This window comes from Phoxinus phoxinus (assembly GCF_949152265.1).
Source record: "Phoxinus phoxinus genome assembly, chromosome: 18".
In the NCBI taxonomy this organism is placed as follows: Eukaryota; Metazoa; Chordata; class Actinopteri; order Cypriniformes; family Leuciscidae; genus Phoxinus; species Phoxinus phoxinus.
This window is the reverse complement of record NC_136893.1, coordinates 22,833,181-22,850,172: the sequence shown is the minus strand read 5'-3', so window position 1 is coordinate 22,850,172 and position 16,992 is coordinate 22,833,181. Positions and strand designations below refer to the sequence as shown.

The following is a 16,992-nucleotide window of genomic DNA, read 5'->3' as shown; positions in this document are numbered from 1 at the left end:
TGTTGACAGTTGCACATCTTCAGTAACTGTCTATGCTGGCAATGCATGTGCATGTTTAATGGAGTAAGTCGTTTCCATCAAAGAGGATGTCGAAGGCGAATTCTCAGAAACGGATCTCATCACACTCATTTCATCTTGACTTTCTCTTTCTCTTTCTCCATCAGGGTTTCTGTTGGCGTAGCCATCAAGCATGAAGTGGAATTTGTTAAAGAAGAAACCTGCGGCCATGGTTGGCCCCGAGCCCACCGGTGCCAGCGTCCTGACAATGGCCCCTGCTGTTTCTACACCTGCAGACAACTCCACCGAGAACCAGGGCCCAGTCAGCAAGAATGATGTCTTTGGTGACATCAAAAACAAGTTCCTCAATGAGATGGACAAGCTTCCACGTGAGTATATGACTATGGGCCAGATTTACTGACAGCTTGCGCCAGCGCAAACCCTCTTTCTGCGTTAAAAAACTACTGTCAGGATTTACTAAAGACACGCAGTGAAAAATTAGCGCTGAAATGGCGTGGACATTATTGGACAAAAAAAGCATGTCTTAAACCAGATGCTAATTGTGTTGGTCATTATGGAAATGATCCGGCTGCGTCTGTGTCCTTTAACTTGCGTGTCGTCAGTAGATTACTCGCAGAAATTTCCACTCTCGTCTGCACTTTTATTGGATTGCGCTCTGACGCTAATTTGCCCTGTTTAGTAAATCTGGCCCTAGAAATGGTGTAGTGTGATATTATGCATTTCAAAATTCCTGACCAGATACCGACAATTCTAACTGTAACTCAATCTCCAAACTCAGCTCAGAGCTCCAGACTCTGTTTTTAGTGTGTTGCATCTTCTCTAACTATATGGGCCATGCCAGACAGTACTGTACTGCCTAGATTTGCTCTAGCAAACACTCAGAACATCCTATCGAAGCTCTAGCAATCCTAGCAATGCCCAAAAAACAACCTTCCCACCCTAGCGGCTACAAAGCAACAGCCTAGACACCACACAGAGCAACCTAGCAACTGCATAGCAACCACTCAGAACACACTAGCAATATTTGCAACCATAGAAACATCCTATAAACCATCTAGCAATGCCGTAGAAAGTGGCCACAAGACCCTAGAAACCACTCAGAACTCCTTAGCAATGCTCTAGTAACCATGGAGCAACTTAGAAACCAAAGAGCAAAACCCTAAAAAACAATCACAACACTCTAGCCGCCACCAGGCAATGGACTAGAAACCATCCGAAACAACATATCAACTGCATAGTACCAACTTGGAATACCCTAGCAATGGCCTAGCAACCACCTAACAACACCCTAGTGACCACTCAGAAGATCCTAGTGAAACCCTAGCTGCCACTAAGTACATCCGAGCAATGCCCTAAAAAACAATCACAACACCCTTGCTGTAATCGAGCAATAGCCTAGAAACTAGGGCTGCCCCTGACTAAAGATGTATGTCAACTCTTGTAGACATTAATTTAAGCCATTAGTCAACTAATCACATGTTTATATTAATGTAATTACTTCAATATATACTGGAGGGAATACTAAACCTTAATGAACCTTTAATATAATATATGATATATATACAGTATACATATTGGAATTGTAGGCAATTCCAAGCTCAAGCACACGCATAAAGCTTGCCGCAAAGCACTGGCAAAAGATTATGAATGTGTCAGAATAAAATAGCAAAGAGACATTTTATTTATTAATAATCTATTTTCTGAGTCAGTGTCAGATGCAAACGTGAAGTTGACTATGCTGACCCCTTACGAAAATTGGCCATGGTTTTACTACACATAAAACCCACCAAAAAAACATGGTTAAACCATGGTAACTTGCATGTCATCCTGTATTCGCATTAAAACTTTAGCTTCCACACTCCGAACAAACCCTTGGATATGTGATACACATTTATCTAGGTTAAAGTTAGAGCGAGTGACGAGGTAAAGTTGCAACTACTTGCATGTTTCAATAATACGACATATTTGAGATCGGTGACTTATTGGCGAACGTTTGGATTTCCTGCTCAGCATATTGTAATTACCCCAAGGACCCGCCATTAACGATCTGTCCCTCACGGACTGTGTGACTTCGCCACTTCCTGTGGAGTTGTCATTGTTGTTGTTGTTCTGCGACTTACCGACTAAACCATTTTGTTCGATTAAGCCTCTTCTCGTCAACTAATGTTTAGTCGACTATAAGTGGGCAGCCCTACTAGAAACCCAGATCCAGAGCAATCTGGCAACTGTGTAGCAACCACTCAAAACACAGTAGCAACACCAGAGCAACCACTCATAATACCCTAGCAATGCCCTAGCAACCATCTAGAACATCATATCAAACACCTAACAATGATCGCCTAGCAATCCTGTAGAAAACACCAAGAGTAAACATAAGCAGTAGCAACTGCTTAGCTTCAGTGGGCAACCAGTCTCGGGCTACAGGGTGATTGCTGCTGGCAAGTTAAGTTATGGTCCTGTTCTGTATTGATCAAGGGGTAATGGTGAAGACAATCTTGGCTCTTTTATGGCCCTGATAAATCTAGATTTGTATTTACAGCCCCTTATTTTCTGTCTTTCTCTCACTTTTAGTGCCTCCCTGGGCCATCATCGCCATCGCGATCGTAGCTGTGGTCCTCATTCTCACCTGCTGTTTCTGCATCGTTAAAAAGACCTGCCTTAAGAAGAAAAAAAACAAGAAAGGAAAGAAAGGGAAGGGAGAGATGGGAATGAAGAACATGAAGGGAGGAGAGGTACGACCACCCGACACCAAAGCTCTTCAGCCTTAAAGGGATAGTTCACCCCAAAATAATAAACTCTATCATCAAATTTTTATATTTTAAGTAATTTAGTTACATTTTTAGTATATTTGTTTATGGTATTTTTATAGTTTAAATGTTTATTTATGTTAAATCGTTTAGATTTAGTTATTTTTCCACATCAACTTGGCAATTAGTTTCAGTGTTTAAAGTTTTGTGTGTTAACGGAACGAGTGTGTGTGTGTGTGTGTGTGTGTGTGTGTGTGTGTGTGTGTGTGTGTGTGTGTGTGTGTGTGTGTGTGTGTGTGTGTGTGTGTGTGTGTGTGTGTGTGTGTGTGTGTGTGGTTTTTAAATTTAGTTAACTATAATAACCTTTAAAGAAAATAACATAAAGTATCATAAATTTAGATTTAATCAGACCAACCTGGTGCTTTTTTGTCCTTTCGGAGCTAGGCAGTAAAAATCCAACCCGAACTCACAGCAATTTGTTCGTATTTTATGAGGTGCCTAATTTGTAGGACCTCACTCGTACGAATTCTTACGATTTGTCCTCAATCGTACATATTTTACGAGTTGCCCAATTCGTACGAATGACCTAGCCCTGACACTGCCTCTAAACCTACCCGTCACTGCGGTTTAGACAAATCGTGGAATTCGTACAAATGATGTCATTAGAATTCGTACGAATTAGCCACCTCGTAAAATATGAACGTGAGATAGCGTTGAAAAATCACCATTCACATTCATTGAATGGTAAAGCTGCTGCTTGCACATTCTGCTAAACATCTCCTTTTATGTTTCACAAAGGAAAAGAAAATGTGAGAGTGACATGACAGTGAGTAAATGATAACTAAAATAAAAATGTGGGGTGAACTATTCCTTTAAAACTCCAGTCACGGCTGTGTTGAAAGAGACAGAAAGATTAACGTTTTCCACTGCCTAATTTCCGACTGTCGCTAATGAGTTTAATAGAGTTCGAGACATATCTAATCTGAATCTTTCCCTTGTTTATGGCTAGTTTAAAGCTTTTCTAATGCAATACATTTGAAAGACTCAGCAATCTCTAAACACCAAAGTTTAATTTAAAAACGTCTGTGTTACTACTTCACATATCCTTAATATAGCTTCTAGGTCAAGCAAATGGATGGTTGGTATTCTGGAAAGATTTTTTATCCATTTAATATTCATGGAATATAAAATATTCAGTGTTGTACGTCATTTGCTGCCTGTAAAGCAGGAAAGCTACATGAAAGATTTCCCGCCACATCAATTCATTTGCCGTGTTCGTATAATTTGGTTTCCAGAAACAATGTATGTGCTGTTAATCTCTTATGCTTTTGTGTTAAAAATGACACATTTTCCAGCGAATGCACAGCAGCAATAAATCTTTTTCTTTTTTTTATCTCTGTTTTGGAAATAAAATAGCTGAAGCTAAAGCGTTTTGCTATATTTGCTGTGTTGTGTCAGATCCCGCTGTGTGCTGTATGTATTGTCTATTGTGACAAGCTCATTTTCCTTTGGGAATCATTAAAGTTCTGCCTGTCATATCCTAATATATAATTTCCTTTATAAATAATCTTGAAAAAAAAAACGTTGTGATAAAACAGCATCAGGACAGGCTTATTATTTATGGGAGACCAGGGTCTATTGTAACTTATTATTATTTTTTCATAACATACTGCATGCATATCTAACTGCTAGCTTTTTGTAAGTATAATTCTTTATATACCCATTTATATGTCGCAAAAATGACTCTTGAATAGATGTATGATGAGAATGACAAAACTATGAAGTTAAATCAAATAAAAAGTATCTCAACTCATACACTGTCTCAAATAAGAGCACGCTTTAAAATAATATTATATATAATAGCTACCAGCAAACATTCACCAACATCCTAAAGATAAACTGAATATCAGTTTATAATGCGTCACCAATCTGGCTTTATTCATGCATTATTTAGGGCATTTACTGGATTACAGTTGCCCTCAGTCTCCCTTACAATAAAATGCCTCTATGTGGTTTGCTTCTCAAATTTCATTGGTTAAATTTGTTATATGCAATGTATTATTAATGTATTATCCAATAACATAATGTGTCATTTTTGATACATGTCCATTAAGTGTTACTTGATTTCCTCTACTTGATTCTGTCTTCTGTGAGTTCAATCTCTTCCTCTCTCTCCATTTCTTCATCTCTCTCTATCCTCCCCGCTTTGTGTCTGATATGTGCTCCGTGTATCTTGACTGTCGTGGACCTGTCATCTTACGGTAGGTGTGACATGGCTTGCAGCGCCCCTCTCTGACCGCTTGGTAAAAGCTCAAACCAGGGCTGGGGAAATGGGCTATGAAATATGGCTGGGAATGAAATCTTTGGCTTCTTCTAGAGTCTTGCAAGCTGCAGGGGTGCTGAGGTTGCTTGAGGACTAGTTTGGGGTTGGTTTGGGGAGGGCTCGCATTCCACCAGTTTGACATCCCACATGAACACTGGTGGTTTGGGGGGTTAAAGCCAAATGGGTAGAAGGAATGGCCCTTTAGAATTGTATGTGCATTTGGTTATGAACTTAAACTTCATCCTAGCTTATTAAGAGACACCAACACACCAATCCTCACTAACATGCATGTTGAAAGGGTACGGTTGGTGGTTTGTTCTCTAAAAGCTGCTCCGCCTATTTAACGTCATGATTTGGTCCCTTAAATTATCCCTAAGATAAGTTATTAAACAAACATGCATATCTGCATAGTTTATACCTTTCTTAAAGCAGTTAGCCTGTAAAAGAAAGCAGGAGAAATGTCCAGATGAGGTGAAGCAGCATTTGAGACAAAGCCCAATGCATGCCCTTCATACAGGCACCAGTGTATGACCATGACTTGACTTGAGAGTAACTTTCCTGGATGACCCATTGTGTGGAAACAATCAAAGAATATGTTACTTTCTTCCTGAAATGTAGAGATAAGCCGTGGGATGAAGTAGGTGGCGTGGGAAACGGCCTTTCACCAGGAGACCTATTGCAATGGTTTCGTTTGTTTTATTACTTTTGTGTGTGTGTGTGTGTGTGTGTGTGTGTGTGTGTGTGTGTGTGTGTGTGTGTGTGTGTGTGTGTGTGTGTGTGCGCGCATACATTTATTGTACTTTAGTTTGAAATGCCGTTGAGGTTGATGTGTGTATTTTCACTGTTAAAATACTTTATCCTATCCCAGCGCTTAAAGGTGCAGTAAGTGATTTCTGAGAAACACTATTGATATTTGAAATCAACCCAAACAATCCCAGACCTCCCTTCATTGCTCCGCCCACAAAATGCAGAAACAATGCAACCTCTGCGTCTGTTTTCAGGCCTTCCCTCTTAGGTCTCTCCAAAATAGCTTTTCCAAAGCTCTTGCCTGATCATAACCAGTGATATTCCTCTGACCTTTTCTCTTTTGAAAATGTCTCTCAGCCTTCTCTCTTTCTACAGTGTTTCTTCTAATCTCCCTGTTGCTCACTCTCCTCCCCCATCATGAGTAGGCATGCCCCCCACTGCTGATTGCTCACTCTCTCCTCCCCCGTCATGAGTGAACACACCCCCCACTGCTGATTGGATCACTCTCTCCTCCCCCTTAATGAGTGACATGCCCCTTACTGCTGATTGGCTCACTCGCTCTCCTCCCCCGTCATGCGTGAACATGCCCCCTACTGCTGATTGGCTCACTCCCTCCTCCCCCATCATTAGTGTACACGCCCCCCACTGCTGATTGGCTCACTATCTCCTCCCCCATCATGTGTGTGCACGCCCCTTACTGCTGATTGGCTCACTCCCTCCCCTCCCCCATCATTAGTGTACACTCCCCCTACTGCTGATTGGCTCACTCTCTCCTCCCCCATCAAGTGTGTGCACGCCCCTTACTGCTGATTGGCTCACTCTCTCCCCTCCCCCATCATGAGTGTGCACTCCCCCTACTGCTGATTGGCTCACTCTCTCCTCCCCCATCATGAGTGTACACTCCCCCTCCTGCTGATTGGCTCAGTCTCTCCTCCCCCATCAAGTGTGTACACGCCCCCTCCTGCTGATTGGCTAAAAAGTGTGTTGTGCTGCTTGTTCCGATCCACTTTCAACAGCGTTTCTCAGAAATCGCTAACTGCATCTTTAATGTAAACAAAGTTACTGTCACTTATTCCAAAAAAATCAGGCACTGGTCAAATATCTATACATTTATTAAATATGTGCAAGTTATGTATTGCTTTCAAAAACAAAATTGTAAGAATGCACAGCTACTTCTAAATAGTCAACAATGAAGGTGCTTTTAGGTGCTTTCACACCATGTCAGAATTGCTGTAATTCCGAGATTTTAACTCGTAAAAAGCATTCATGTCCTCATAGAACTCATAATTAAACTCTGAATTTTTGGAGAGCTCCGACTTGTACCACCTGACTGCTGCAGATTCATTTTGGCATTGATTGTGTTAGAAACTTATAATTCCGAGTCTGAGGACGTTCAAAGTAAACGTTCAGCTCAGAGAAGAATGTCACGGGTTGTCATCCCATAATTACGGTTATTACGACATGGTGTGAACGCAGCATTTGTCCCCATCAACCAATGGTGTGGGTTTGAGCCGGGACTGTCTGTTCATCCAACTAATGACCTGGAAAACCTGTTTGAAAACAATCATTATCTTTGCAGTTCCACTAAGGTAGTGGCGCCGAAATTACACACTTCGTTATCTCACACTTACTTACATACTTATTTGATATCTCACTGCCCCAATAACTTTAATTTATCATGTAAAAACCTTTTTATTAATAATGATTTATAATTTCACCTAGCGCGCATACATTTTCTTGGTTTTTCACAAAAAAAGCACATCATACATTTTGGCCACAAAACAGGCCAGTATTTATTCTTGGGGTAGGGAATAAACTGAAATTAGGAACTTAAATCATAATGCAATATGGTTAATCATTACATGCTGATTTGATCACAGGGCTGTTGGTGCAAATAATGGTTTATTGTGAGTGATTGATTTCTCCTTCACCGTTTCTTATTCCATCTGCCACCTTTACTAAGATGAATGTGCCGTAACTTAGCATGACTGCTTCTGAATGCTCAATGCAAGTTACGTAAGAGAACCACTGCACACTTCATATTAAGAATCCTGCATTAGTCTGTTACATCATTAATCATCCTGCAGATTTAATGCCAGCATCGCAATGATTTTATTCACTATGGCTTGAACAATTATGCAATCAATACAGAACATTTTCAGACTGTGCATTTTGTGTCTTGGCATGCATGAATGCATTCTACCATGTCAGTTAGAATATAAGAAATGGTGCTTTTTTATGTACGTGTGCGTTAGAGAGAGTTTCTCTGTGTGTGTTTTTGAATTTGTGTGTGTATGTATATTTGGGGTGAGTGGTCAGGAAGGACAAATCCTCACCCCAAGCATATTTTGTTCTATTTAGAGACATTCTGATTCAACTCTTTTCGTTCGTCTTGTATTCTTGTATTTATTTTCTTTTCTTGTTTTTTTTCCCCAAAGCTGAACCAGACATCTCCATCTATGTAAGCTAATATTTGCTGTTTCACTAGCATTGCGTTTGAGGCTTCATAAATTCTTCACTGTGCATAACACATGCTTGATCTCATGAACAGTCACAGTGGGGACCCGGTATAAACTCGCTTGGGGTCACTGCTAACCCCAAAAGCAGTGTTAGTCATGTAACAGGGTTATGTAGCACATTAACTCTATCTCTTTCAGAGGACACAAATGCTAGACTAGCAGACTGAGGCTTTTGGTTATCAGCATAAAGTCTGGTCTACTTTACTGCTTATTACACTACTTACTGCTACTACATAAAATTATAAAATTGAATGTTCCCTTAAAGGGATAGTTCACCCAGTGTCATTGTTGCATAGGTTACATGTAGTTACTAAAGTAATAACTATATATTATGCATAATTACATGCAACTAACCCTTAACCAAACCTCAATCATAACCCTATAGTAAGTACATAGTTACTTAATATTACTAGTACTTAAATGTATAATTACAGTGTAACAAATACACCTTAAAACACAAAAGAAGATAGTTTGAAGAATCTTGCTAATCAAACAGTTCATGGTCCCCATTTACTTCCTTAGTATTTTCCTTAGTATTACCCCCTCCATATTATGGAAGTCAATGGGGACCATGTCAACTTTTTGGTTACCCATATTCTTCAAAATATCTTCTTTTTGTGTTCAGCAGAAGAAAGAAGCAGGTTCATTTTGGGGTGAACTATCCCTGTAATGATCATAAAGCCAAGAAGAAACTTGAATAAAAAAATGAGTTTTTTTGCACAGAGACCATTTAAAAATAACGTTTTCATAATTTTAGTTAGTATATATTTTTGTTAGCTGGGTATTCTGGACAACTTAAAGGGATAGTTCACCCAAAACTTAACTTCTTTAATTATTTACTCCCCCTCATGGTCCAAAACCATCTTCACAACACAAATAAAATCTGAGATTTCTGTCCTTCCATTGAAAGTCCATTCCACCAAAACGCTGATGCTTCAAAAGGTTCATAGATTTGACATATTGTACTTGATGTGCTCTGTGTTGATTCAAAGTTTATTAAAGTTTAAATTGAATCTGTTCATCTTATAAAGTGATTGTCTCTCTTTAGAAGATTTAAACGGCTTGATTAATATTGATTACTTTTACATTCTCTTTATGAGCATTTTAAATCAAAGTTTCGGTGGAATGAACCTTCAATGGAGAGACAGAAATCTCTGAGACTTGTGTTTTGCATCTGAAGATTATTGAACATTTTATGGGTTTGGAACAACATAAGGGTAAGTAAAATGATGACAGATTTTTCATATGTTTGGGTGATCCCTTTAATAACCAAGATTTAAAAACCCCATTCAAATATTATCACGTTCACAAGCGGTTATAAAGAAAACACAGGAGAAGATAAAGTAAATGTGGGTAGACCTTCAACACCCTTTCTGTCCACTCAAATGTTATAAGACTGTTTCCTACAAAGTAAATTATATAGTTATGCACACAGTAATGTATTCTCTATACTTAGTGCCTCAAACTAAACTTTTATTAAGATTTGATGCCACAAACCTCACATACTTTGGCAAATCCAGCGACAAATAACAGCGCCCACATTCCAAGTTATTGGAAGAATTTTAGTAGCAAAGAATGTTTCACAGACTGTCAAAGACACTGGCCTTGACTTATCTGTAAAAAGAAAATATGAACATATTTTCACCAGAAAACATGTTATAATTTCTCCTTCCTGCAATTCAATTGATTTTTCTTCTTTTATGATTACCTTTCGAAGTTATGTTTAATTAAATCCTATCAAAATTGTGTTCGAGTACATTCTATTAGATAGATAGCTCACAATAGACAGCCTTCTAAAGAAATGTTTCTGTAATATTCAATTACAGCACAGGGCGCAAAAGTATTAATTACAACAGAACCATTATGTGAAATTAAATCACCAACAGATTAAATGATGATATAAGTTCATTAAGATTCGCTTCAGCTTTTTTCCATTGTCATTCTGAAGAGCAGCAGGGAGGAACGGTGAGAAATAATGATGTGTAAAATAACACTAATTTTGCTCTTGCACTGTGATCTTTAGTATCTGTCTGCCACAACGTTTCTTCCAAATTGTCCATCATTTTACATTGTATATGTGTGCTGATATGAGTATCGGCTTTAAAGCGCCAACACTTCCCTTCTGTATCTTCTGAATCTCTTCTCCCTGTGTAAAAAGCGAGACTCAGGGTTTTATTATACCCTGCAGACTGAGAATCAATTTACGGACAGACTGCTTTAGGACTAGAATCTTTCCGTCTGTCATTCCCTCCACTAAAGTAATGTAGATTGTTGCAAATGGTGTCATGAAAGGAAAAGTGAAATCAAGTCATGTTGCTATGAAGGTCATCGCTGACACAGTTACATACAGTAACACCCGGGTGGTTTGACACCTGGCAAACTTCAGGTAAGCGGAGTATTGGCCCAACGAACCATGTTTGGGGAACTTCATTTACCTTCCATCACCTTTGTTCTAGTTTCTCCTGTAACGGCCATCTGTGCTTTTGTCTCTCCAGAAACAGGAAGACGATGACGATGAAGAAGATATAGACGTGGGAATAACTGAAGAGAAAGAGGAGGAACCTAAAGAGAAGGAGAAGCTTGGAAAACTACAGTTCTCCCTAGATTATGACTTCTCAGACAACAAGGTAACTTGGTCACTTTATTTTTTACAGTATGTTTAAAACAAACCCGCTTTAATATCTAAAGGGAAAGAGAAATGTGTAAAACTATACCTTGTTGTAACCAATCACGTCAACGTGCGATCTTCAACGAGTGGATCTCTGAGCTGGTGTGAGTGAGTGGAGGCGGGGATAATTTGCATATTCATAGAACTGCGTTTACCAAATAAGGCAAGGGTGTAGAGTTACATTCAAGCTATTTTAAGGCATGAAGAAATGTTTTCAGAATCTTTAGCTATTAAGTAGATATTATTTAGCTTTGCGGTCACATTTACCTTTGTTTGGGGAATTTCAATGGGCGAAATCCAGTTATTTAGACTAGGAATAAACTCAATCTAAAATTTTGCAGATTTAGTAGCATGTTCAACTTGGTCACACTGATTCGCCATGTTGTCCAAGAGAAATCTGCTTCGTTTGAGAGTGACAATAGACATTGGACCTTTTTTGCCGGCAAAATTTGACTGCTATTGGAACCACACCTTTAGATGATCTAAGATAAGGAAAGGGGAAAATCCTTTTTATTTCATCTAGTTTTGAAAAAGTTTCAATTTAGGGACTCTCTGAAGTCAAGTAAAATGTAATAACATATTTTCCTTACACCTTGAATACATGTGTATTTTAAGATTGACACTCTTTTTCAATGTAGCTGACAGTGGGTATCCTGCAAGCTGCAGATCTTCTCTCCATGGACAGTGGCGGCACCTCCGACCCGTACGTCAGAGTTTTCATTCTCCCAGACAAGAAGAAGAAGTATGACACCAAGGTGCACAAGAAAACCCTCAACCCTGTCTTCAACGAGACTTTCAACTTTAAGGTGGAGTATCTATTTCAGTACAGGTCCAGTTAATGTCATCATCAAATGTGTGCAGAGCAGGGTTTAGACACCCCAACCTCTACTCTGTCCCGGCACTCATGAGCTATTGTTGATTTCTAGATTGCGTTCACTGAAATGGGAGGAAAGACTCTGGTCATGTCTGTGTACGACTTTGACCGTTTCTCGAAGCACGATGTGATCGGTGAGATAAAGATTCCCATGAACACCCTGGACCTGGCACAACCCATCGAGCAATGGAGAGACCTGGACAGCGCAGAGAAAGAAGAGGTAAACCTGTCCTTCATCTGCCATTCGCATTGTTAACGAGCAGCTGTCGCCATCTAATAATAGACCCCCATGATGTTTCATAATGCTTTCATATTATAATCTCTTAACACATGTTACAAATGTGATGTTTCCTTTAGCAAATAATTGAAGGACTATTTAATAACTGAAGAGACATTATTGATGTATTTATTCACTGAAAATGAAATTTGTTTTTTTTTTATGATCATTGTGTCTTCATTTACACACCACCATATTGTTCCAAACCCGTTTTTTTCTTTTGTAGACCATAGATGGAGATTGAATGTTCATGCTGCTCTTTTTAAAACATTTAGAAGTTAACAGTGAAGAAAAATACCATAGAGGTGCATAGTCCATAGCTTTCTGTGAGGATAATGGTGCGTTCACACCGGACGCGAATAGCGCGTCAGGCGCGAGTGATTTCAATTCAATTCAATTCAATTCAAGTTTATTTGTATAGCGCTTTTCACAATACACATTGTTTCAAAGCAGCTTTACAGAAAATGCATTTCAAAAATATACATATATGTTTCAATGTTAAGTCAATGCAAAGACGCGTTACGCGCGTAACACGTCTTTGCATTGACTTAACATTGAAATCACTCGCGCCTGACGCGCTATTCGCGTCCGGTGTGAATGCACCATAAGGCAGAAATTGTGTTGTATTCACAGGAAATGTTCCTAATCGAATCTAGTTTGTAAGATTTAAATATGCAAATAAAAATATACAAACTGATTGGTCCTCCGCGTGCTGCCAAAACAGCACTGACCCACCGATACATGGACTTTACAAGACCCCTGAAGGTGTGCTGTGGTCTCTGGCACCAAGACATTAAGAGCAGATCCTTTAAGTCCTGTAGGTTGCGAGGTGGAGCCGCTGTGGATTGAATTTGTTGATCCAGCACATCCCACACATACTCAATTGGATTGAGAACTGGGGAATATGGAGGCCAGAGCAACACCTTGAACTCTTCATCATGTTCCTCAAGCCATACCTGAAAAATGTGTGCAGTGTGTCAGGGTGCATTATCCTGCTGAAAGAGGCCACTTTCACCAGGGAACAACAGTGTCATGAAGGGGTGTACTTGGTTGAGGTAGTTGGCACGGTTAAATTGACGTCTACATGATTGGGCGGACCCAGGGTTTCCCAGCAGAAAGTTGCCCAGAGCATCACACTCTCTCCCATCCTGCCGGCAACCCTTCCACAGTAAACGGTGCACACAAACACGGCCGTCCACGTGATGTAAAAGAAAACGGGACTCGTCGGACCAGGCGACCTTCTTCCACTGCTCTGAGGTCCAGTTCAGATGCTCACGTGCCCATTGTAGGCTTTTCGGCGGTGGACATGGGTCATCATACTGGTCTGTGGTTAAGCAGCGTCATACGCAGCAGAGTGTAATTCACTCTGTGTTGTGACCAACGCTGTCTCATGATCAATTCATATGTATTTTACGAGGTGGCTAATTCGTACAAATTCGTATGACCTCACTCGTACGAATTCATACGATTTGTCTAATGATGTGTAGGTTTAGGGGTGGGGTAAGTCATGCGTATGAATTCATACGAATTGGGCAACTCGTAAAATACGTACGATTTAGCAAAGATCGCACGAATTCGTACGAGTGTGATCATTTGCAATCGTGCAAATTAGCCACCTCGTAAAATATGTACGAATCGCGGTGGCAATGGGTTGGTTGTGAGACATTCCTTCCCTAATCAATATTAAAATATTGTGTGACCACAGTAGAGCTTCTGTTGGCTCGGACCAGACGGGATAGCCTTCGTTGCCCTCGTGCACCGATGAGCCTTGGGTTCCCAACACCCGGTCGCTGGTTTGTAGTTTGTCTCTCCTCAGGATCACTGTTGGTAAATTCTCACCACTGCTGACCTGGAGAAACACCGCAAGTCTTGCCGTTTCAGAGACACTCTGACCCAGTCGGCTTGCCATAACAATTTGGCTTTCGTCAAAGTCGCCCAGATCTTTATTCCTGCCCATTTCTCCTACATTCAACATATTGATTACGAGAACTGATTGTTTGCTTACCATCTAATCTACCCAGACCTTAATATGTGGCCTTGTTAGGAGATAATCAACTATATTTATATTTAAATTATATAGGACTATAGCATTTGCATATTTAAATCTTACAGAATTAATATATTTTTATTGGTCATGTCAAGATCGGACACCCAACATTTGGCATCATTCATATCAGACTGAATTTTTCAGACTGTCCCCTTTAATAAGACCAACTATTTTATTTTCCCCAACACAGCAAGAAAAGCTTGGAGATATCTGCATCTCTCTGCGCTATGTACCTACAGCTGGAAAACTCACCATCTGTATCCTGGAGGCGAAGAACCTGAAAAAGATGGATGTTGGAGGACTCTCTGGTACGCACACACACATAATGCACTGCTTTTCTCTTTTCTCTCTCCTCCAGAGAGTGGGTGGAGATAAACTCACTCAGAAGACTGGATGTTCCAACATATGCCATAACAATAAAATAATGTTTTCTCTTTTCGGTTTACGCTTAGACCATATATATGCATATTTTATTTATCATTTGTCTCAGCTTTAATGAATTCATTAGTTGGCCATGTTTCTGTCAGACATGCACAGCAGGCTTCAGTGCTGCAGCAGTGCACTCGTGTCACGCCTGTGCTTTAGTGTCAGCGGTAGCCATGCAGAAAAGATAGCGCTCACGTGCTGAGTCTGCAGTCCTGCGCCACGCTTCCCCTCCAGTCAGTTCTCACTGCTGCCATCTGCTGGCGGCTATGAGAACTGCACTACTCAAAACATTGCAAGGACCAGGATTAAAGGCCTTTCTTAACCATTGAATCTTGAGTGAAATCAGAAGTGATTAAAGAAAAGGCCTAGGATTGTGTCTCAATCAGCTCTCTAACTGCCTATTGTGTACACGAATTCGGGCACTGGTAAGGACAGTAAAGACCCTGGCTCGCTACACATTGGGACACTGATGGCAGGGTTTCTGCAGGTTTTATGAGGGTACATTTAAGACTGTTTAAAGAACTTTTTCAGACCAACTAAAAAACAATTCAAGGGGAAAAATTTGAAGGGACAACAAATGATTTTTTGTTAACAAAGTTCGGGAGGAACGTGTTCAAATGATCTATGCAATCATCACATCATTCCAATCATCACGTTATTCCAACCAGCTGTCAACAATCAGTAATCAACATGTCTACCCAATCAGCATGAGTGTGGGCCTATATATATATAGCCCTCGTCTCGGACAGCACGCCAATTACGTTTACTACTTTACTCTATCTGATTATTTGTGTGTGAACTCGTGAATACGGCAAAATGTTCTCTAAGTAGGGAGCACATGAAGACTGAAGAGTTGTATTTATAGAATAATGTCAAAGTAAAAATACAAACTTATCTAACTTAATTTTTAATTAACTTTATATAAAGTATGTTATGGCTTGAATACCTCTGTTTCAACCACTTTAATGTGGAAATAACTGTTATCTTCTGATCAGACCCATTGTAAATCTATATACCTCTGGCACTGCTGTTTCTCCTGAACAGAGCTTAAACACTCTAAAATCTATGTCAAAGTCCTGAAATAAAATACAAGCAATCTCCATCAAACATGGAAAAAAAAATATTTAATACAACCTTGTTGTAAAAACAGTGCAACATACAACAGTACATGCTCAACAATAGGAGCATATGCTTCTCTTTTCTTAAGAACATCCTTCTTTCTTTTGAAGACAAAAGACTGCCCAAATTCATCAGCATGGCAAATACTGCGAAGAATTAGAATATTTTGGACCAAAACATTAATTAATGTGGCCAAGTTGAACAACTTTCTTTGCCATTTATTCAAAAAATCAGAATGGCAATTTAATATAGGATGTGTCATAATGTTTCTGTTCTACAGCCCCCAGGCTTTTCATAAGTGGGCTATAAAAAATAATATGGATTGCATACAGAAGTCAGCTGTCAAGAGATTTCATAATAATCATTATGTTGGTTCATCCTTAGTATATACATGTCAGCTGCTCTCTCTGGATCTGAATGTCCGTTTGAATAGAGATTGTGATCTTTTAACGTGCACCTCTAGACCATGCTTTGTAAAACATTGATTTTTGGCAAGAAATACCTTTCCTAGTTACAAGTATTGTTAATATGAGTTTAGTTACATAATCAAATCATAAAAGCTGACAGGATAAGAGATTACGCATGCATAAAACTAAATCCTGAGCAGTAGCATGTCCAAGGAACTGGGAAACAAAATATTGAGAATGAACGCAGTCACCAGTCCAGTGGCGAATATGCAGATACGTTTGTTGGTTGTTGGTACTTCTGTTAGAAGTACAGAACAACAGCAGTATTTTTGTTTTAAAATATGGTGGATTTGCTCGACCGCCATGACAGTCGCCGCAAGCAGAGTGATACAAACGGTTCGAGTTCTGATATTGTGGGAATATTGCATGGCTGGAAAAGACTCAAAGACTCAGCAAATGAGATTCGAGAACCCGAAAGAACTGATGATGGATGGATGGATGGATGGATGGATGGATGGATGGATGGATGGATGGATGGATGGATGGATGGATGGATGGATAGATCTATGACATATATAATTGCATAACGACTGGCACTGGTAAACCTTTACAGATCCCTATGTGAAGATTCATCTTCTGCAAAATGGGAAGCGACTGAAGAAGAAGAAGACGACTGTGAAGAAGAACACGCTGAACCCGTACTACAACGAGTCCTTCAGCTTTGAGATCCCACAGGACCAGATGCAGGTACTGTACGCTTCACACGGCTCAACGCGAGAGTTTACCTTTTTGTGCTCCTCCAAACGTTGAGCACAATATC

The 16,992-nt window shown here is 39.8% G+C and overlaps 2 protein-coding genes across 8 annotated transcripts in view; one reads left to right on the top strand and one right to left on the bottom strand.

Moving 5' to 3' along the window:
* The window catches only part of LOC306985331 (uncharacterized protein), a 250,378-nt gene that overhangs the window by 24,931 nt on the left and 208,455 nt on the right, over positions 1-16,992 (bottom strand). The window lies entirely within an intron of this gene.
* syt2a (synaptotagmin IIa) overlaps positions 1-16,992 on the top strand; it is a 107,478-nt gene that overhangs the window by 69,452 nt on the left and 21,034 nt on the right. For 3 of the 6 annotated variants that reach the window (XM_079587458.1, XM_079587457.1, XM_079587456.1), the window contains exons 2-8: positions 165-386; positions 2,590-2,750; positions 10,850-10,981; positions 11,661-11,828; positions 11,949-12,116; positions 14,411-14,528; positions 16,786-16,919. In XM_079587458.1, the coding sequence (XP_079443584.1) occupies positions 191-386; positions 2,590-2,750; positions 10,850-10,981; positions 11,661-11,828; positions 11,949-12,116; positions 14,411-14,528; positions 16,786-16,919 (1,077 nt within the window). In that variant the 5' untranslated portion in view covers positions 165-190. The remainder of the gene's footprint in view (positions 1-164; positions 387-2,589; positions 2,751-10,849; positions 10,982-11,660; positions 11,829-11,948; positions 12,117-14,410; positions 14,529-16,785; positions 16,920-16,992) is intronic. The other 3 variants (XM_079587460.1, XM_079587459.1, XM_079587461.1) reach the window with 1 other exon arrangement.